The 21141-nt window shown below is 62.4% G+C and overlaps 1 protein-coding gene across 2 annotated transcripts in view; it reads left to right on the top strand.

Moving 5' to 3' along the window:
- Positions 1-18138, top strand: part of SUMF1 (sulfatase modifying factor 1) — a 35916-nt gene extending 17778 nt beyond the window's left edge. The window contains exons 4-9 of one of the 2 annotated variants that reach the window (XM_045856507.1): positions 3492-3574; positions 5316-5438; positions 5970-6084; positions 8834-8947; positions 12372-12431; positions 17119-18138. In XM_045856507.1, coding sequence (XP_045712463.1) covers positions 3492-3574; positions 5316-5438; positions 5970-6084; positions 8834-8947; positions 12372-12431; positions 17119-17229 — 606 coding nt within the window. In that variant the 3' untranslated portion in view covers positions 17230-18138. Of the gene's footprint in view, positions 1-3491; positions 3575-5315; positions 5439-5969; positions 6085-8833; positions 8948-12371; positions 12432-12975; positions 14386-17118 lie in introns of those variants that run through there. The other variant, XM_045856508.1, reaches the window with a different exon arrangement.
- Positions 18139-21141: the final 3003 nt, after the last annotated feature.

Genomic DNA, 21141 nt, shown 5'->3' with positions numbered 1-21141 from the left:
GCTGGGTGCTTTCAAGGCGGCCGCACCCCGGTGCACGGCCGCCTCTGTGCCTGAAGAAGGGAAAGACGATTTTTAAACGGCGAAGCGTCCTTTTCTCTTGTTTCTGTCGGCAGTTGAAAAGCCCGCATCGACTCTGCACGTGTCCATGCCGCTCTCTCCTGGGAACGAGAGCACCAGTCGCCTGCAGGGGTCCCGTGCGCGCAGCGGTCCCTCGGCCGGGCCTCCAGCCTCTCGCAGGGACGGCCGCCTGTCTGGCCGGCCCGCCTGCCGCCCGGGGGGGGGCGGGGCGCGTCGTGTTCCAGCGAGAGCTGTTGCGCTAGGAGTGGGAGCAGAACGTATTGGGAAGTTTCATATTTGCCTCGAGTTTTGTAAATATTTATACCGTGTTTGAAAAGACGTGCGTTTTCCCCTCTCACCCATTCCGTCCAGCAGTCATGCGCCCGATCTGGGGGGAGCTGGCAGTGAGCTGTCAGACCGCCCGCCGGCCTGTTCTGACGCCGGGTGTGTGCGCGCTCCGAGTCCGAGCGCGCCGCCCGCTCTCCACCGTGGCACCGGGCGCTGGGCGGAGGGCTCCCCAGCCTGCTCTCCGCTCTGTGTGACTCTGTCGGTGGCTCGATCCGCCTCCCGTTTCTTTTAAGTGTCACACGGATTTGAACAGGTCCGCGGGTCCTTCCTCCTTGTTCCCCGGTGCCCGCTGGAAAATTGGCCCAGGCACTCTTTATAGGCGTAACTGGTGCGCGCGTACTGCGTTTCGAGAGACGGCCATCTTTTTCACCGGCCTGTCCGAGCGCATGTGACTCCTGAGGGAAGGTGGTAGGGCCGTGAACCTGCCGTCTTCACCTGCGCAAGTGCGTAGTTACGCGGCGCTGTGTCTCTCTGCCTGCGCCGACCTGCCTCCAGACCAGTGTGCAAGCGCAGCCACCACCTCCGGCGGAATAACGGCTCCTTGCCCTCTTCCCCTTCTCTGGGGGCTGTTACTGCGGGGCTGGCCGCGTCCCCAGGGAGGGGCGAGCTCCCCCGTCCAGCCTGTTTCTCACGGGGACAGTGCTGCTCACCCGGATCCTATTTACATTATAATTGGCCGCTGGCTGTCTGGTGCAGCTGTTTCAACTTAAGCCCAAGACAGTTGCTATGGAGATGGGCGACTAAAAATAAGTCACCACAGTCCTTCCTCCCTGGATGAGCCACATTCTGGAAGTGGCTCAGTTGAACAGAAAGTGTGGGGGTGAGCAACCACACGGCCCCCCAATTTCCCTTTAGGGCAGGGTTTATCATAGACGCCAGCCACTCTCGTTGCTGCCGGTCCCCTGCACACAGCGCACCTGAAGGCTGTTCCGATGCAGAAAAAGAGAGAGATACGTCAGAATGGGCAACATGGCCTCGATGACTCGGCTCCTGTACGACTCTCAAGGGTTGTCTCTCAGTTCCTAAACGCAGTCGGGCGGCACTCGTTTTCAAGGCACGGCCAGCAGGTCAAGAACAAGCTCGTAAAAACACGCCGTTGGCAGCGGCACGTGGGAGCGGAGGGCGCCTCCTGACAGACGTGCCATCAGTTCGGCCAGAAAACACGGTGGCTCTCCCAGGGCGCCTGGCTGGGACGAGTGACGTCCCCCGTGGTTTCCTCCGTCCTCCTGGTGGGGTGACCGGTTACTCGTCTTTCCCTCTTCGAGTGTCACCTGGGGACACGGCTCCTGACCTGCATCTGCCCGTCGCCACTGGGACGTGCGGCGTCTCGCAGGTGCGCGCTGCGTGGCTGGCGCTCCTCCAGGCCTCAGGCTTGGAGAATAGGTGCTTCCTGCCTGCTTTCACCCCGCCCCCCACTTCTCCCTCTAAGGGTGCCGCCTGCTTTGGGGGGCATTACTTTACCTGCAGGTGCTTCTCACGTCACTACAGTGATGCCAGGTGACAGCCACGTGCTCTTCCTGAGAGCCCTCTGGGAGCGACCCGTGTTCTGACCCCCTCGGCCACCAGTCTCCGGAGAAGGGCGAGCTGGCGGCTGGCCGAGGCTCCTGCTGCGGGAGCGTCGCGGCAGATTTCCGCTAATCAGGATGCGCGTCCTCTGACGGGTCGAGGAGGACATCGCAGCACGCGGTCACCGACAGAACCAGCGATGGCAGCTCACTCTTGTGTCGTCGCTCTTGCCGCATGTGCCAGGGACTGGTCTAGGTGCTAGTTTATCTACTGGGTCGGCCAGAAAGTTGTTTTTTTTTTCCTGGAAGATGGCTCTCGTAGCTCTTAGTGTCTTTAACTTCACTTGAAACAATTTTGTTAGATTGTATTGTGACAGCTGTCATATCAGCATGCATTTAAAAAAAAAGCTTATCAAAATTGGTGAATTTTTGTGTCATTTCAATATGGAAGATGGAAGAAAATACGCACCATGTTCAGCACGTTATGTTTACTATTTTGAGAAAGGTGAAAACACAGCTGAAATGCAGAGAGGGGCTCGTGCAGCGGGTGGAGAAGGCGCTGTGACTGACGGCCCGCCCCCTTCCCTCCACGCTCGTCCACTGAGCTCCCCGGGGTGCCGGTGACCACCCCGGCGACCACGCGGGCTCCGCTGGGAGAGCCGTCTGCGAGCGTCTGCCACTTCACTAGCCTTAGTGGCCCTGCAGGACCTGATCTTCCGTGGCTCTCCTGCTGCCGGCCTGTCCCGAGGCCGTGGGCGCACCCCGTGCCTTTCTTTACCGGGGGCTCGCTCCTGGCCGGGTGTCGGCACGTTACCACCCTGCCGTGTAACTGCCCGGGAGGAGGGCGCGCTCCGTCCCTGTCTCTGAAATTGAGGAAACAGGTTTGGACGGGGCGGTTAGGTGGCCGAGGGTCAGTCACACTGTGGGTTGCAGAGCCGTGATTCGGATCTTTGGCTCCAAGGCGAGGCTCTGAGCCAGTCACCGACTGGGGACCACTTGCTGCCGCGTCTGGGCTCACGGGGCCACGAGGCAGGGCTGCAGGCGTGGGAGCCACTGGCCAGCACTGCAGGGCTGCAGGCGTGGCCACCTCCATGGTCTGTGGTGGGGGCTGCTGCCACCGTTGTCACGGCCAGGGCTCTGGGGGCCAGACAGCAGGTGCTGGGCTGGGCACCACCCTGGGCTCTTTGGAAAACACGCCCCAGCCTTCTGCCCTGCGCTCGCCTTGGGCTCCGCCCACCGTCACCGACCTTCACCCAGCGCCAGTCGTCCTGTCGTTTGCTGGGCAGCAGTGCTGCCCCCTGTTGGCAGCACCCGTCGGGCGGAGAGGACGGCCTGGGGTGCCTCCCCTGCGGGGTCTCGGAGAGGCAGCCCCCCTAAGCAAGCGCCCGCGTCCTTGGTGCGGCAGCGCTGCTTTACCGTGCGAGAAGCGCCTGCTCTTCAGGGTTCTTCACGAGGAAGCCTGTGTCTCTGGCCTCCCGGCCAGGGCGTCTGTCTGGTGGTGGAGTTGGACGGAGCCCAGGCGGCGCGTGCGGGCGACCTCGCAGCTGGCCGCTGACTCCAGCGTGTTCTGCTTGCTCCGAGGTGGCAGCCGCTCCCTGGTGGTTACCCGTGAAAGGCGCCGACTGGAGACACCCCGAGGGGCCTGACTCGACGGTCGCGCACAGGTGAGCTGCGGGGTCCTTCCCCAGGGACGCGGTTCATTCCGGGACAGACGGCTGTGCCGATGAGAGGGAGCTCGGCCGCGTCCTCGCCTGAAACGGGGCGGCCCCACCTTTGGGCGTCTGGGCCACACGCTAAATACCCTGCGACACGTAATCTCACTCACACACACTCACACACACACACTCTCTCACACACACACACACAATCTCATAATGTTCTAAGTGAATCTAGGATCCTGTGTTGGGCCGCATTCCCAGCCGTCCGGGGCCGCAGGCGGGACACTCCTGCGGCAGGTGCCTAGGAAGGTAGACCCGCAGGAAGGGACAGGTTCATGGGAAGGCCCGTGTGCTGCCGCGCCCGGCGTGGACAGGGCTCTTCTCGGCGCCTCCTTCCGCCTCCTTCGTACGTCAAGGAGCTGCCTCCCCGGGGGCTCCGCCCCTCTGACGGGCCAGCTGCCAGTCGCGTGCCACGTCTAGTCACGGCCACCTGTCCCGTGCTCCTCGCGTGACTGGTCAGTGAGAAGACTGACTGCGGACAAGCAGTGTGTCCGGCCGGGTGGCCTCCGTGGAAGCTCGGGCCGGGGCCCGTCCCCTCCAGCCCTGTGCCGACATACGTCGGAGCCATGTCCGACCGCACGCCCATGGAGCGGCATGTCGGGTGGCGAGGCTCGAGGCGGCAGGGAGACGATTAGCTGGAGCAGAAGTGGAGTAGCGCTCTCGGCTGGGGGGAGGGGCGGGGGGGCGTCTCCGCAGCCCAGGAGACGGCCCGCTGACCTACTTCAGGCAGGGCTCTGAGCCCCTGAGTCCCTGTGTTTGCCAACAACGTCCTGGCTCCCGCCCTCCTGGCCGGGGAGCCGGGCCTCTGTGGAGCTCAGCTGCGGCACGTGCACAGGGGAATTGGACTGGGAGGCGGAACGCCACATGGGGCCCTGGGGCGCCTCAGGGTGGGCTTGGGCCTCCGGGCTCCCAGGGAACATCGTTCTCCAGTTTAACGGCAGGAGACGGAGCTCAGAGGGAGGGGCAGCCCGGAGGGGATGCATTCCAGCCCCCGAGTCCGTTTCTGAGACAGGACACGATCTCTCAGTCCCACGAACAGGGAGTGAGTGCCTGGCCCCCGAACAGGCACCCGGTGCACCTTGCTGGAGGCGTGCGGCCGTGGTCTGTCCCTGGGGCAGCTCAGAGACGCACCAGGGACCCGTGAGGGGGCAGAGCCCCCTGGAGTCGAGCAGGCCGGGTCGAGGTTATCTGGTGCTGGGTGAATGCCTGTGTCCTCTGATCTGAAACTCTCCCGGCCTTTTCTGCCCCTTCACACCCTTCGAGAACAGATGTGCTGGACTTGACTGGGGTAAGGCAGAGTGGCTGCTAAAGTGCAGCACAGAGCCACACAGTCAAGGCCAAGTGTCCCAGGCTGGGCTCTGGGGACACAGGTGCTGGCACAGCTCAGTGAGCAGAATGCTTGTTGGGGGGGGGGGTGCCTATGAGGGGTCCGGGTGGGGGTGTGGGGTTGGGCCGACGGGGAAGCCAAGGCTGTGTGGTGGGCCCAGGGAGTCCCAGCCACTCCTGCAGGGACTCTGGGGACCCGTGGCCTGTGGGATTGGCCCACAGGTGGCCAGAATGGCTGGGCCTGCTGCTCCTGCTGTGTCGGTTAGCCCTGGGTGGCTCCGAGCTGGCCCATGGCTGCCGTGGGCGATGTTGGTTCCCGTGCCCTGACCCTGTCCGTGTCCCCCTTACTCCCTGTCCCCAGGCCAGACCACCCGGTGCTCCATGTCTCCTGGAACGACGCCGCGGCCTACTGCGCGTGGGCCGGGAAGCGCCTGCCCACGGAGGCCGAGTGGGAGTACAGCTGCCGGGGGGGCCTGCGCGACAGGTACGGGGGACCGTCCTGCCCCGCCCCGCGCTGACCCTTCCCAAACCTGCGGCCCATTCTGGTTAGAGAGTCTGTCCGACAGCCGCCGCTCCTCCATCCAGGCCTCCCCTCCTGCCCGGGGAGCCACTCAGCAGACGACCGGTGTGCGGGCCGCACCTGGGAAAGGTCCTTAAAACAGTGAAGCCTTTGTGAGCGTGTGCGGGGTGACGGTGGCCCACCCCCTGCCACGGGAGTCGGGGCGAGGCCGACCCCCCGGCCTCCCGGAAGCCCTGTGAGCGCCGCGGCCTCTTCCGGCCCCTGAGCTCCCCGGAGACCGGGGCCCCGGGGGACGAGACGGGCGCTCGCCACGCAGACGTCACAGCATCCCGGTGAAAGCCGTGATCTTCACTCGTCTGCAGTTTGAGTCCACGTGGCTCACTCGGGGTGGGCGAGCCGCGCTCCCGCCTCCACTGGGCCCCTGCCCTCCTCTGCGGTCCGGTCCGGAGGCCTGGGCCGGGGGGGACGGCTGACCCTGCGTCTCCCCCACAACAGGCTGTTCCCCTGGGGCAACAAGCTGCAGCCCAGAGGCCGGCACTACGCCAACATCTGGCAGGGCGAGTTCCCCGTGGTCGACACCGGCGAGGACGGCTTCCGCGGCACCGCGCCCGTGAGTAGTGCGGCTCCTGGCAGCTCTGGGGACCGGGGCGAGGAGGGGCGGATGGCCGCCTGGCTCCCCCCACCCCCCTCGCCCCCCACTGTGCACAAGGAGAGGGTAAGGGAGAAAACCCAAAGGCCCTGCGTTCGCCCACCTCACCCCGTCAGCGTCTGGGGCGTCTCCTCCCGTGTCCTGTCAACGACACTGACGGTGGCTGGTGGTCGGGCTGTGCTGGCCGGGTGCTGGGCGTGGCGCTGAGCCGTCGGCACGGACAGCCTCGTTGAGTGTGGATGCAGCTCTGGGGGGTGGGCGCTGTTGCCCCCGAGTCCCAGGCGAGCCGCCGGCACGTGGGGGGCGTTCCTGGGCGGAGGTGCCGTGCACTGCCTGGCACTGCTCCTGGGTCAGACCAACCACAGCCCTCCGAGCCCTGTGGCTCCCGGCTGGGACAGTGCGCCTGTCCCGAGCAGCTCCTCGCCAGCACACGGTCTTTCAGCGCCTGCGGGAGACCCCCCCGCTCCCCGAGCGGGCCTCACGTATCCGCCGCTTACTGTCACGAACCAGGCTGTGCCTGTCCTTTTGGCTGAACGCGGAAACGGTGACTGTCTGGTTCATAAACGTTCAGTTGTGTCCCTGGTAATACTCGTGAGATGCATCCCCAGCGGGGACGTTAGTGCGTCAAAGACTAGAACACTTTCTCGATGAGGCTCCTGAGTGTCCGGCCAGGGCACTCCCCGGAGCGCCTGGGCACAGCTCCCGCGGGGCGTGCGTGCGTGCGTGCACCAGGCCCCTTCTCACTGTTGCCCCCTTGCTGGTGCCGCCACGTGCCGCCGAGGCAGGGCCAGACTAACCCCTCCTCTCTCCACGCAGCAGGGAGGGAGGCGGGGAGGGAGGGCGGCCTCCCGGTGGGAGCAGCCGTCCCGGGCTCGCTGTTTCTCGGGCTGCAGTGTGCTTACACTGGTCTCCCACGTCCTTGTCGCTGCTTAATGTTCGTGTCTTCGCTCCACGCAAACACAACTCTTTCAGCATTTATTTATGAATGTGACCAAATGATTCCAAAACTTCAGCTGAAGCAATAAACAAATAACAAACGTGTGTCTTATGTGTTTTATTATACACAAGACAGTTTGCAAGACCTGAAGAGGGAGAAGGCCCTTGACCTACCAGAAATTTAAAAACATTTCCCTCAGCCTTTCAGAGTCGACTTTGTAAAAAAAATTCCCGGATCGTCTTCTTTTCTCCCTCGCTGAGCTGCCTGAGGTCTGGGTCACTGAGCTCCTTCCTGCCTCTGGTGGACTCGCGTGGAGCGAGCCAGCGCCCCACTGAGCGGGCCGGACCGTGTCCCCTGCGAGGGCAGAGGACCCGGCAGAGCGGGGGCGCCCGTGGCCCCCGCCCCCGGGATGGGTTCCCGGAGCAGCGCCCCCGCTCCAACCGCCCGAGCTCCCCGCGCTCCCACGTCACCTGAGGCCACACAGAAAGGAATTCCAACTTGCTCCTTCCTTCAGTCCCACTTCATTGGTACAGGGGAAAGGTTTTTTTTTTAAAAAAGAAGGATAACTTGATTTTTTAAAGTTAAAAATGAAACTTTTTGTTTGAGCTTTCTATTTTAAAACGTTGAAACAAATCTGAGTCACTGAAAGAGAAAAACTGCTCTGCTCTTGCCGTTGTTCAGTTGAGGGGTTTCTGGCGCCCCTCGCTTCCTCCCCTGACAGAGGCGTCGCGCTGTGGCTCCAGCCCGAGATGGGTGTGACCCGCCTTTCTCGGGGATGTCACCGCTTGCTGCAGAACCTGGACTGTCTGTGGTACTTCCAGAGACCGCGAACTCAGTTTCCTCCTTGGAAGGGTCCCCTCGGGGTGTGGGTGCTAATGGCCTAGGCTAAAAGTCAGCATCGGGGGAGTCCAAGCCTGGGGCGTCTCTGGGCCGCACTCTGGAAGAAGAGTTGTCTTGGGCCACACGTTAAATACCCCGTGACACGTAATCGCAGAAACTTCATGCTGTTTAATTTAAGATTCTGTGTTGGGCCGCACTCACAGCCACCCTGGGCCGCTGGCCGGACACCCCTGGATCACATGCTGAGTTGTGGGGTGGGGCGGTGGAGAGGACAGTGTCAGCGTGGGGTCTGTCAGTGCTGAGTGGCCGCGTGTGGCCAGTGCGGCTCCGCTCCGACGGCGAACGTGCGTTGGGTCGAACACAGCGCTTCGGTCACGCTTTCGAAGGTCTCAGTGTCATCCGCCCCGTCAGACACGGCGGCACCGTGAGCCCTTTCCTCTCCTGCACGAGTAAACCGGTTACTGAAATTCCACAGCATACTGACAAATACACTGTTTGCCACCCCGACAAAACAAACCCAGGTGTAATTTTGGTTCATTCACACCTATGACCGGAGTGGTGTTGGCCGTCGTCACTTTGTAACCTGACGACCAAGGGAAGGAGGTCGGTGCCCTGGCTCGGCGGTCAGGCGCTGCATGCTGGGGTGCAGGTTGGGTCTGTGGCCCATACTGCTCTGTTACGACCGATTTTGCCGGCTTCCCTACCACGCGGTGTGTAGAGACTCTCTTGGCATATCTAATTTGCCCCGAGAGCTCAAAGCCAAAAACGCCTGAGCCTGTGTTTCCTTGTTTTTGCATGGGCCAGACTGCGTGCTGGCTGCGGGATGAAAATTAATGCTCAGACTTGGGAGTTACAGCTCTTCGTGCTCTCCCACACTGCCGCGGTTCCCTGGCGAGGTCCGCGGCCCCACCGCGCTTTCCCGTGTGGTTTCAGGTCGGCTCCTTCCCGCCGAACGCCTACGGCCTGTACGACGTGGTGGGCAACGTGTGGGAGTGGACCTCCGACTGGTGGGCGGTGCACCACTCCGCCCAGGACGCCCGCAACCCGGTGAGTAGCGGCCTCGGCGCGTCCGCCCCGGGGCGAGGACTTGACTTCTGTGTTTCTCAGGGGCGTTTGTGTGCTCTTGGGGTTAGCCTTGGAGTTTCCCCAGGGGCACGCTAGGTACCTGTCTCTCAGTTCAGCCCAAAGGCAGCGTGGGGGAGTGTCGGGGCATTCTGTGCTGCTGGGCCGGGCCGTGATGTGAGAACTCGGGGAGGGACTCGGCCTGTAAGAGCTCTGTTCCGTAAATAACTGCGCAGGACTCATTGGCGCCGTATCGGCGCCTGGTGGGGTCCGCGGCATGGTGTTCCTGGGCGGAGGCCGAGTCACCTGGTGACGGGCTCCTGAACTAGGGGGGTGTCAGTTCCGTTCCTCGTGCACCTCGGGAATCGGAGACACCACACGCGTCTGAGGTGGGCCTGCTCAGTGTGGGGGGTGCTGAGAGCAGCTGGAGCGCCGCCCCGCTTCCAAAGCCAGGGTCTGTCTCTCAGCGGGACCACCAGAAAGCGAGGCGCTGTGTGGCTGTGCGTGTGGGAAGCGCCTCTCTTGAGAAGAACACGTCTGATGTTCTTTTGCTGTGCGAACAGATTGGGAGGAAAATACCGTGTAAAAATCCCATCCCTGGCAAACTAGATATTCATAACTCAGGTCGAAGAGTGTGTATTTATACCAGAGCCAGCTCATCTGGGAACTTGGTGTGCTTAGTTTAAACCTTACCCTTTCGGAAAAAGGCACAAGAGAGAACGATCAAGAAAATTGTGTCATCTCTCCTCATCTGAGTGAAACAGCTCAGAGCGATCGCAGCCTCTGCCCGACTCTGCGCCCCAGGCCGTTGTCCAGAAGGTGGGGATCCTTGCTCGGTGCCCTTGGCTTCCCCCTCCCCGCGTCGTAACCGTGGGCCGCGCACGAGTGACCGGGGGACTCGGGCCTCCTTTCTCGGGACAGCTGAAAGAGCTGAGCTCTTCCCTAACTGTCGTTTCTCTCTGGGTTCCCTCGCCCCTCCGGGCGGGGCCGGTGGGAAGAGTGGTCAAAGACCGCTCCCGTCTTCCAGACGAGAGCAGGTTGTGAAAACCTGGCGGGGCGTGTGGCAGGCAGAGGCGGCTCTCGCCTGCTGGCGCCATGGGACCTGGCCTCGGCTGCTGGAATCGGAAATGGAGCCTTTCCCCAGATAAGGCGTCTGCCTGTTCGGGGGAGGGGGGTGTGCCAGGCCCGGGCGCTGGCAGGCGGTGCCTGCCGCCATCTGACCATCTGGCGTGGGGCGCAGCGCTCTCGGCTCTCGGCTTCGCAAGTGCTCGAGTTTCTTCTGGGGCCTTGCGGGGAAACTCCCGTCGTGTCCACGGCCCTGGCTCGCTCTGGGACGTTGCTCTCGCTCTGCAGACCGTCCCCGTGGGCGGTGCCCCGGGTCACGGCGGCCTCATGCGCTTCCTGATCTGACTCGGAGGAAACTCAGCGTGTGGAGAACTCAGCCCCGGCTCCCGGGGAAGCGCATGCCCATCGCTGGGCTCTTTGCAGCTTCTGGTTCCTGTCGCCGCTGCCAGCGGACGAGCCACGATCGTCCCTTGGTCGTCCCTCGGCGGGGTCACCGCGCCAGCCTCCCGGCCGGGCCCCGCCTCCCCCCTCTCTGCGGTGTTGCGGCCGGGACCACCTTCCCGGAGAGCAGGCCCCACCCGTCCTGCCTCCGAGCAGCAGCTTCCCAGGCTCCTCGTCATCCGCAGAAGCAAGTGCAGACCCTGGGCGTGGCTTCTGAAGGCTACAGTCAGTGAGCCCTTGCTGGTCCTCCCCCCCCACCCAACTTTCAGTTATCAAGTGTTCTAAAAATTCAGGAAAGCACAGAAAATTGTGTAATGTGTACCTATGTGCCTACCATTTAGATTTCAGGCATCTTAACAGTTTACTGCATTTTTTTAACCAAAGGAAGGGAACCAGAAAACCCTTCTGGTCCGCCCTGGGCGCTGTCCGAGTTGTCACTCCAGGCTCCCCTGGGCAGCCCCCCTGGTCAGCCCCCCGGTCAGCCCCCCTCGCCGTGGTTTCCAGCCGCCGTGGGCCGCTCCTGCCGTCGGTGGCTGGGCCTGCGCACCTGCAGTGCCGCCTGCAGAGCGGTGGGGGGCGAGCGGGGGGGCCGTGAGCCATGCCGGCAGCTTCCTAGGTTGTGAGGTTCTACATTAGTTCCCTGTCCTTCTTCTTCCCAGTCTTCTGTCCTTACCGGATTGTTCTCGGAGGTTACTGGGTTGGCGCGTCAGGTCCTGTGCGGAGCACCCCCCCGCTGGCAGCCTGTGCGGTCGGTCGCCCCGTGTCCGGTTCTGTGGCTTTTCCCTTCCTGCCCCGTCCCGGCGTGGCCGTCTGTCCTTTCCCTGAGGGTCCGGGAGTACGGCGCTCCCGAGAAGAGAGAAGCAGAGCAGGGAAACCACCTGCTTTTACCAGGTTATCCCGGGGATTCTTTAACGTGGAGAGGTGGGCGGGTGAGTGCCAGGTGTGCCCGTGTCCACACGCGTGATTTCCCTGTGAGCGTGTTCTTTCTTTCATCCGGGCGCCAGAATCTCCGGCTGCCTGCTGGGCTCCGGCCCCCCGGCCCCCCAGCCGCTGCCTCCCCCTCTCCCTCACCTGGCTCCTCTGTGCGCCTCTGGGCCTCTCCCCTGGTACTCGGACACCAGCCGTCGGATTTGGGGCTCCCAGTGGGTCAGTGTGACCCCACCTTAACCCGGAAGTGCCGACCTGCCACGCCCCCACTTCCGAGTAGGGCCGCCTCCTGAGGCTCCGGTGAATGTAAACGCAGGGGACTCTCTCCGGCCACCACACCCCCCCAAGTGATTCTCCCGTCTTCGGCAAAGTGGCGGCTCCCCCTGCCTCGTGGTGTTTTCTGGCAAGTGCGGCTTTCCTGCCAGGCCAGGCGCGCAGCCCTGGGGGCAGAGCCCTGGGGGCACCCTGTGCTCGGAGGCTGTGCTCTGACGGCGGGCACGTGACCTTCTGTTCGTCAGAACGCACCAGAATTCTGCACTGAGGAAGGTTAGGAAGTTTATTGTATGTAGATTGTACCTCAGTGAATCTGACCTAACATTGTTCTGAAGACAAAGCAGATCCCTCCCTGCAGTGGGCGGAGGGCTCACAGGCGTCACGCAGTAGGATGGCGAGCACGTCATCACGTAATTCAGAGCGGTGGCCGGGGCAGTGGGTGCCGGCTAGGACGCCGGGTAACTGCGGGTCAGCTGGAGCGGGGGATGTGGCGTTGAGGGGCGGGGCTGGACCTCAGAGGGTGGTTGGGAGCCAGGGGGTGGGTGTCGGGAGGGGGAGGGGTGCAGGCGTGAGGCCTGCATGGCGCCTGCAGGGGAAGTGCACCCGGGAGTTGGGGCCGCCACGGGGGTGCGGCTGGAGTAGGCGGACTCTGTCCCACCCCAGGGCAGCTGCGCAGCAGACTCATGAGCTCTCTCCCCCACAGAAAGGGCCCCCGTCTGGGAAGGACCGGGTGAAGAAAGGCGGCTCCTACATGTGCCACAAGGTAAGCCGAGTCACTGCGCCCTGTGTCGGTGTTCCGGCAGCAGGCCGTGGGTCCACCGCACCCAGCAGCCCCACGGTGCGCCGCCCGCTTCTGCGAGTACACGCCTAACCAACCCCGTCGGAGCCGGGGAGACAGTCTGGGCACAGGCACAGGGAGCCGCGGCACCAGGGGCAGGCGCTGGGAACCACCCGGGCCAGCCTGGTCCTGTGTGTCGGATCCGGACCCTTTGAGAGGCCGGCCCGTGAACCGGCGTGGGCCTGTGCCTCTTCTAGCGCGTGCGCCTGGGAGCACGGCCTGACCCCTGCTGGGCTCCTGTGGCCGGCTGCTTCCTGCTGAGGTGAGGGTCGGCTGTCGGGGGTGGGGGGGCGGGGGGGGGGACGGTGTCCCTGGTGGAAGCCTCTGCGCGTCCCAGGCGCGGAGCGTCGGCCCCGAGGGCGTCGCCGCAGCGGCTGTTCTTGGGGAGGCAGGGCGGCTCGGGAGTGTTTTCAGCAGCCACTCCAAGGGGCTTGGAAACCCAACAGCACTTCTTTCCCCTTTCTTTAAGTCGCGCATTTCAGCATCTCCAGCACCTGGCCTTCTGTCTTTCTGCCCCGGTGCAAGGTGACACTCTGCAGGTGGTTGTTGCGGGAAGCGTCCGGGGCAGCTCAGTCCGTCCGGGCCGAGGGAGCCTCAGAACCTCCCGCAAAGCCTCCAAGTTAAGCTGCTCACTGATCTGGTGACGGCCGCGTCGACAAACTCCGCCCGAACACAGCGGCCCTCATCGCACACTGGAATCATCTGGAATCGATAAAAAGACTGACACCTGGGTTCCCTCCTGCCTCATTCCGATTTGGTTTCTCGGGAGCGTGCCCGGGGCACCGGGGTCTTTACGTTGTCAGGGCGACGCCGACACGGAGCCACGTCCGGGGCCCGCCGCGTCAGGGACTCGCTGGGGCAGGGGGGCGCGTCTGTTGGGGCGAGAACGTCTTCTGCGTGTCTGGGAGTTTCCGATCCGCTCACTTAGGAGGGAGTTCCTGGACTTGAGGTCATCACTTTCTGCTTTACCCCTGCATTTATAAGATGTGGACACATTTATCTTTGAAATTCTCACTTTAGTTTCAAGTTAAAACCATTGTCCCAGGTCAGCCCAGTACTTTAAATGTCTGTGTGCGCATCAGTCTTCGGTCCCAGATTTCTTCTCTAGCTCACGCTGTCACCGCAAGAACACCGGCACCCTCCTGTCGGGGGCGCAGACTTCCCCGAAAACTGGGGGAATGAGTCTCTCTTTGCACCACAGTGTCTCGAAACCGTAATTGCCACCCATTCTGTCACTGACACGTGGGACTTTTCTTAGTTGGGAACCGAGTTAACGCTGTACAAATTGAGGGCCAGAAGATTCTTTCCTCAAGCAACAATGGGGAGAATGAAGCGTGTGCAAACGGTGTGAGCACGAACACTAGGGTGCCCCAGTGCCCTCCCGGGAGTGTGTTCCGGAGGGTTTGTGTAGAAGCTACGTGTTTCTTTCTTAAACACGTGGTGGGGCAGAAGGAGGCTCACAGTTGTGAGAGTGGAAAATAGCACAGTAACAAGTGAGTAATAGCACAAGAATAAACCCTCCGTTTTGTGTACTCACAACCGGAAACCCACTTTTCTGTTGGATAGAATTCCCCGGGGGAATGCTTTGGGCCTGGAGTTACGACTCTCGGTTCCATCTAGTTGTAGCTGCAGGGGTGTGCGGAGCATCTGTTGCTTCTTGATTAACGTCGGGGGGGTCTGTGTCTTTCGGGGGCTTTGTTCACGTCCTCCGGGTCACCGAATCCACCGACGTGGTCTTTGCCTCCCCGCTGGCTGCGCAGACCACTCATGCTCAGCGAGCGGGTTGTTGGTGTGGCCGGGCTTCATTTCGGCGTGTTGATGTTTGTTTTTCTTCCCGTCTCATCTGTTTTTTCCTATCCCCCCCCCCCCCCCCTTTTTGGACTCTGCAGGGATTAAGTGTTTTTATCACTTGATCTCTCTCCTTTGGCGTATAAGCCGTACCTCTTCGTTTCACAGCTGTAGTGATGTACTCGGAGTGCTGACCTGGCCGAAGGGGTGGGGAGGAGGGCGTTCCAGGAGGGAGGGCGGCAGGAAGGGGTCACAGCTGGCTGCCGGTTACTCCCAGAGCCCGGCCCCTCCCACTGGGCCGAAAGTGGAGGCCGTAGCTCCTTGATGGAGCTGCGGACCCCAGAATGAGATCTGGGCCGGGGGTCTTGACTGCTCCCTGCTCTCTGAGACCCCCGGACCAGACTGAGCCTTTCTGAGCCTCGGTCCTCACGCCCGCCAGTCACACCTGCGGGAGGTCCTGAGGAGGGGCTGACGGATGAAGCGCCTGGGGGTAGTGCTCGGTGGTGCAGCCCCGCACTCAGGGGCGGAGTCTCAGTGAGACCTGTTGCGGAGCCAGCACCCTGGCCTGGCCGCCGTCTCTGTTACAATCAGGCCGTCTCTCCTCCTCCCCTTGAATATGGATCCAACTGATGAGTCCTTGGATAGGCGGGGGGATCCTGGCAATGATTCCTAAGGTGAATAGGTGAAAATCACTAAAAGAAAGGAAACAGATTTTACAAAAAGGAAATAACGTAGTTCATTTAGAAAATATCACATTGCTTTGAAGGTGGCTGCGGTTTGGCCGGAGGCTGGTGCCACTGCGTGACCTCGGTCAGTCTGCTGGTGACCGGTGAGAGGCCCCCTGATGCCGGGGAGGCGGCAAGGCCCAGGAGGGGAAACGAGGCCACGCGGTCTCCCGGCAGGGGCCCGGCTCTGGGGCGGGGCCCGAAGGGCTCTGGTTCCACATCCAGCGCTCGGCCACGGGCCTGGGCACCCTGGGCCGCAGTGTCTCTGCAAGTGTACAAGCCGGACGCTGGCCACGCAGAGCCCGCCCGCCCGGGCCCTGGGAGGGCGCCGCCAGTGCGTGCCTGGGCGTTCTCAGAGCCGCTCACCTAGTGGGTTCAGTTCATCCCCGTGGGGCCTCCGCTCGGCCCACTGCAGGGGGACCCCCCAGTGCCCCCCACCCTCTCCATCTGGCTCTGGAGTCCACGGCACCTGGAGACCTGGCGGCTGCGGGCGGTTTTCTGTGAGGGTGTTTGGGATGAGCTGCAGTTTCCGTGGCCCGCCTTTGTCCCGGAAAGTCTCCACGTCACCGAGGCCCCGCTGTGTCCCACTTGCCTGCAGAGCCCTGGGGCGGGCAAGTCACCTCTCAGGTGGATCGTCCCCGAGTCCGGGACGACATTCTTAGCTCAGGTATTGAGATCAGTTTCACACAGTAATTAGCCACTTTGATGAAGTGTTCTTAATTAGTGAAATGACCCATATTTCAGCCTCCCGAAGCTCTAACCTCGCTAATAATAGCTGTTTTTGGTGCCAAAAGTGGACTCGGGAGGAGGGAGCAGCGAGGACGTTCAGACCAGGCCGCGTCCTCCTCGAGAGCGTGTCCCCTTGGCGGCCCGCTCTGGGGTTCGGACCCACTGCTCTTTGGGGAGTGTCCGCTCAGGGAGCGCTCGCCCGGGAAACTGGGCCGCGGGGTGGGGGCGGGGTGGTCCGGGGCGCTCCGCCCTGGCCCACAGCAGCCTTGACAGGGGGCTCAGCGCGTCCTCGCTGACAGGGCGGGTGCCGGGGCTGCGGAGGCCCAACAGCGGCCCAGGGCTTCCTGCTGTCGCTGGTTTTCAGCTTTCCTGGTGTGCACACAAAACGTTTCCATTGCATTAAAAATTATAAAGCAAATGATACACATAAAATGAAGATAAAAGAATGATTTTCTCTGCTTCCTACAAGACGCAGCTGGAGGCAGGAGGCAAGACTCCATACTTGCTCGGACTCGAGTCTGGGGAGGCACGTGGCTTTGCCCGTCTCCTTCCTGGGCCAGGGCCTGCGTGCGCGCCTGCACCCCCGGGGTGGCGCTCTGATGGCCGCGCGGGACTCACGCACCCCTCCAGCTGGCGGCCGTCATCCTGGCCGGGCTGGCTGGGCCCCACAGCCTCTCCCAGGCCCTGATGCGTGACGGGCTGGCAACCGCCCTGCACCGCTCCAGGGCTGAGAGGGCAGGACTGCCGATTCTCAAGAATGTGCTTTTCACTGTTACAACTTCCGACTTTTCTCCTTCTTCGGGGCGCTTCTGGGTTTTTGCCTAGCCCTGTTCCCCGCCTGCAAACTCCGAGACCCTCCTCGGATGTACTTGTATAGCCGACTCGCCGTGAGCGCCCTGCACGCACGCGCAGTGTGGGAGGCGCGGGCTCCCTGGCCCGAGGGCGGGTGCTCCGGGCACCGCAGTGCGTTTCGAATCTGCGGGCTGCTTTTCTCCGGCGGACTTCATTACCTAGATGCACATCCGGTTTTGTATTCCGGCTTCTTCATTTGCCGTTGCACCACGGGCATTTCCTGCCGTTGAATGTTACGTAAAGATGTGGCTTGTAGTGGCTGCTTATCGGTCTGACACGTGGAGGCGCCCTCACCCGCGTAACCGGTGCTCGTCCGCGGTTCGTTCTCAGCCCCGCTCCCTGACGTCGTTGGCGGCTGCGTCCCGTGCGTGAGGCGTCGGACCCTGGCTGGTCCGTGCTGAACTCGGGGGTGCCGCGCGCGCGCTGCGTGTGCAGGAGGGCTGGCCCTGTCTGCGGGGCGTGGGCGCAGCCTGCGGGCCCCCCCGCCCCCAGCACTCACCCCCCTCCCCTCTGCGCAGTCCTACTGCTACAGGTACCGCTGCGCCGCTCGGAGCCAGAACACGCCGGACAGCTCCGCCTCCAACCTGGGGTTCCGCTGCGCCGCCGACCGCCTGCCCACCGCCAGCTAAGCGCCCAGAAAGGCCTTCCGGGCCCCAGGAGAAGTCGTGTCTGACCCGCACTCAGCTTCCTGCAGCGGGACCGGCCACCCGTGCGCAGATCCCCACCCGAGGTGGGGCCGTGCCCGCCCGCCCAAGGAACCGCCTGCCGGACCAAACTGCTCGCCTGCATCAGTGCCGGCCCTGCACCGCGCTTCCGGAGTCCGGGGCCCTGTTTGACTCTGGGGGTGGAGGGAACCGCGGCGAGGCTTCGGAGGCGGCCTGCGTGCGACCCAGGCTCTGGACGCCGGGGCAGACCCCAGGGTCCCACCCACGGTGACCCCTCTGTCCAGGCAGGGGACGCACGCAGGGCCTCCGGGGCTGCCACTCGCCAGTTCTGTGAATGTATCAGAGTCTGTTTTGATTTCCCGGTGAGAGTTTACGACAGGCTGCTTTTGAGCTGTTTTTCCTCATGCGTGAACCTCGGGTAATGGTAATCATGTAAAATAAGAGTTCCCTTAGGTATTTTCGGAAAAGGACGGGGTCGGAGAGGCCCTGCCCAGTCTTTATCGTCACGTGCACTTTGTTTTTCCAAGGAAATGGGTGTCTTTCTCATCGTGCGGGGACTCCCGCCGGCGGTGGCTGTGGGTTCCGGTTCAGCCTGTGAACTCGCAGGGACGTCGTCGGTGTCCCCACTGTGCTTTATCTTTTTACATTAAGTGCCTTTGGTTCAGGGGGCAGTTCCCAGCCCCATCCCCCCTCTCCCCACGGCCTTCTGTGAATGTGAGACCGCGGGAGACCTGCCAGGTTCTGGGGGTGGGGGAGGGGGGCCGTGGAGGAACTGTGCCCGGGCGCCGGCGTCTGTGCGGGCTCAGCGGCAGGGGGCTCAGACGCTGTGAATCCCGCCCCCTGTGGAATAAACCGGTGTCTGCGGTCACAGCCTTCACGCGTGCTGGCTCCTTTGTTCCCGCCTCCTGGTGTTTTCTGGTGAAGAGATGATGGGTGACGTCATGCGTGTTTGCTGGAAAACCTCCCTGTCCACTGGCCACGTGATGGCTTTGACATGTGAGCTGTTGGTGGGAATTCCTGTTCCAAAGAGCAGGCTCTCCCGCCCGGGGCCTCCCTGTGCCCCTGCGTCTTTGCGCCCCAGGGCAGGAGGGGACATCAGGGGTGGTCCGGTAAACCCTTCCGAGGCAGGAGAGCCCCGTCTTAGAGGCATGGCTTTCCAGCAGGGGTCCCCGTTGTCAGGGTCTCGTCCTGGCCCCCCAGGCCCCCAGGTGCCTGGAGACATGTCTGCCTGTTGTCCTTGGAAAGAAATGGCTCGTCTCTCTGACGGTCGTGGAGAAAGTCAGTATCATTCCGCCAGCACGTGACTGCCACCTGGTGCCACGCCTCCCAGCGTTCCCACGTCTGTCTTGAGAAACAGCCGTGCTCCTGGGCGGTTTCACGTGTATTAATCTGCCAGTTTGTGGAGGTAGAATGTTTCCCTGCAGACTCCTACCAATTGATGATTCATTCCAAGCAAAACAAACAAAAAAAGCATTTGCTTATTTGCAAAAACTAATGTGGGGGATAAGGTATTTTATTCTTCAAACCACCACGTGTCAAGTGGAGCTTCTGTTTCACTTGTTCCTTCCCACCTGCCTGTATTTTTACACGGTTTTATTTTTGCCGTGTGTGTTTTGGGTCCTTCTCCCGTTAATGGATGTGATATTGCATAAATATTTTGGAGTGTGTTTTGGCCTAGTCTTCAGAATTGCATCTTGAGCAGCAGCACAGCGTCGGAAAGCGTGCAGGACGAAACCCCAACAAGCCCCGAGTTGGGGAGCCACATTTGCAGCTCACCAGCCAAGGAGCACACCCAGCTGCAGACACCTGTCGCCTCCCCTGTGGAGTGCCCATATGGACAAGGGACAAGTGACCGACAGGATGACAGTGTAGTATTCCAGCCTCAGTGCCATCGATACCTTCCTGAGAGGTCCCCCCTTCTGCAAAACTGCATGTAAAAAACCGGGCCTGGGAAAAATAGGGCAGGGGCAGGTGCTTAAACTTGAGGAATTTTGTAAGCGGAGCAGGGACAAAAACAACAACGGTCCCCGTAAAACCAGTGGCTCAGTTAGGTTTCCCGTGGCATTAGTAGCCGGCGACAAGGCCAGTCAGCTCTTTGCAGCCGTGAGCCCTGGGGTTCCGTCTTCCTTCTCCAGCGTATGAGTCTTCGGAGGCATTTGCATCAAAAGTAAAAATCTGGGGGCTTGCAGGCTTCTTTGTGGACCCTTTTTAAAGAGCGGGGGGGTGGAGTCTCTGCTTTGCAGCATCTTTGTCTGCTGCTCAGCTTTTTGTTTGTTTTGTAAGGAGCTGTTCCCCTGGGTCTGTGCTGCCCGCCCTTCCTCCCTGCCTCCCGAGGTGGGGAGGGGTCGGAGGTCTGTTCCAGACCCCCCTGGGTCCTGAGTCCTGCACAGTGTGATGGATCGTCGGGGTGTGCAGATGGGCCGAGCGGGAAGCAAGACCGTCCTTCTTTTTTAAAGCCTCGCACACGTGATTAGAGCGGGTGTGCTGGGGCGTGGAGTGGCCATCAGGGTGACACTTCCCTGCTGGGGAACCTCTGATCACATCGGCGCTCACACTCCGTGTGGTTCAGCCCGCAGCTCCAACGCAATGTGGGTCTGCGCCCGTTCAGCCATTTTTTTCTTTTCCTCCTCCTCCTGGCCTTCCATCACCTATGAACCTTACCAGCGGGAACCCTACCACTGACCACTGCTTCTCCTGGGGCGCCAACCTGCAGGCAGCTCTCGGGAAGGAACGGGAGGCGGGGGGTGTTCTGGCCCTCTGGGGTGGGGGCGAGGGGTGGGAGCAGGACACGGGCCTGTGTGTGTGTATGTGTGTGTGTGTGCGCGCGTGCGAGTGTGAGATGCTGCTCCGCCATCCCCATGGTGGCCGCACAGCAGTGGGCCCAGAGCTGCTGCCCGTCCCGCTTCCCGGAGCAGCTGGCGCCTGCGTTCCCGAGTGAACCCTTCTGAATTTTCAGTGCCGGCAACTAGCTCCCACGCGCGAACAGGAGCGCCGTGCAGGCCTCTGGAGCTGCCCCTGCAGCCAGGCTGGGCCCGGGGCGCCGCCTTCAGCCTCGGTCCAGGAAAGCGGAGTCGGTGTGTGCGGCACAAAATCTCGCGTGTTTCTCTTGGGAAAAGGGACTGATGGGGTAAGTAACGCGCCAGCTGATAATGTCCAGGGTGGGGACGGGCAGGCGCTGCCCGGGGGGCTTCGTCCTACGTGGAAATGCCCCCCCCGCCCCCTGCCCCACGCCCCACTCACTCAGCAGCAGGCACCGGCACCTCTGCGGCACCCTCCGTGGTTCAGGGTCACGGACAGCCGCGCTCGTGGCTAGGTGGGCGGAGTGATATCAGACGACGGCGGAAGTGTCGGATTCTGGACTGCCGGGTTCGTTTCTACGTTGAACTGACCTCTCTGCGGTAAAAACTGCCCCGAGCAGGCCTTGGTCTTCCAGGCTGGCAGAACCTGTCCGAGGAAAACGAGGCCTTTACTGTTTCACATGCGTGAAGCCCCGTGGAGACGATGAACCCCAGGAGGCCGCGGTGGCGCCGGTGGGCGGCCGGAACACCCTCCGTGCTCCCCCTCGAGAGTGGGGACCACTACGGCGGGAGTTTGATTCATTCTTTGATGGAGCAGAAGCCGTTGCAGAGACCACCCAGGGAGGCGGTGTGGGAGCAGAGCCCCCCCGTGACTCGGGCCCTGTTAGGGGTCGGGAGGTTCAGGGGATCAGCGCCAAGGTGGGGGGAAGGGAGGAGTCTCCCCCGCCCCCAAGTGGTCACTGACCCCAGAGCCACCCCACTGAGCAGGCGATGGGGCCCCAGCCATCAGCCCCGGATCGGCCCCAGCGGTGGGGCAGGACGGGCCCCATCCCCCAGTGCGGGGGCGGGGCGGGGCGGG

The sequence above is a fragment of the Phyllostomus hastatus genome, unplaced genomic scaffold, assembly GCF_019186645.2.
Source record: "Phyllostomus hastatus isolate PE091 unplaced genomic scaffold, TTU_PhHast_1.1 phas_scaffold_129, whole genome shotgun sequence".
Classification (NCBI taxonomy): Eukaryota; Metazoa; Chordata; class Mammalia; order Chiroptera; family Phyllostomidae; genus Phyllostomus; species Phyllostomus hastatus.
This window is presented reverse-complemented; position numbering and strand designations above follow the sequence as displayed.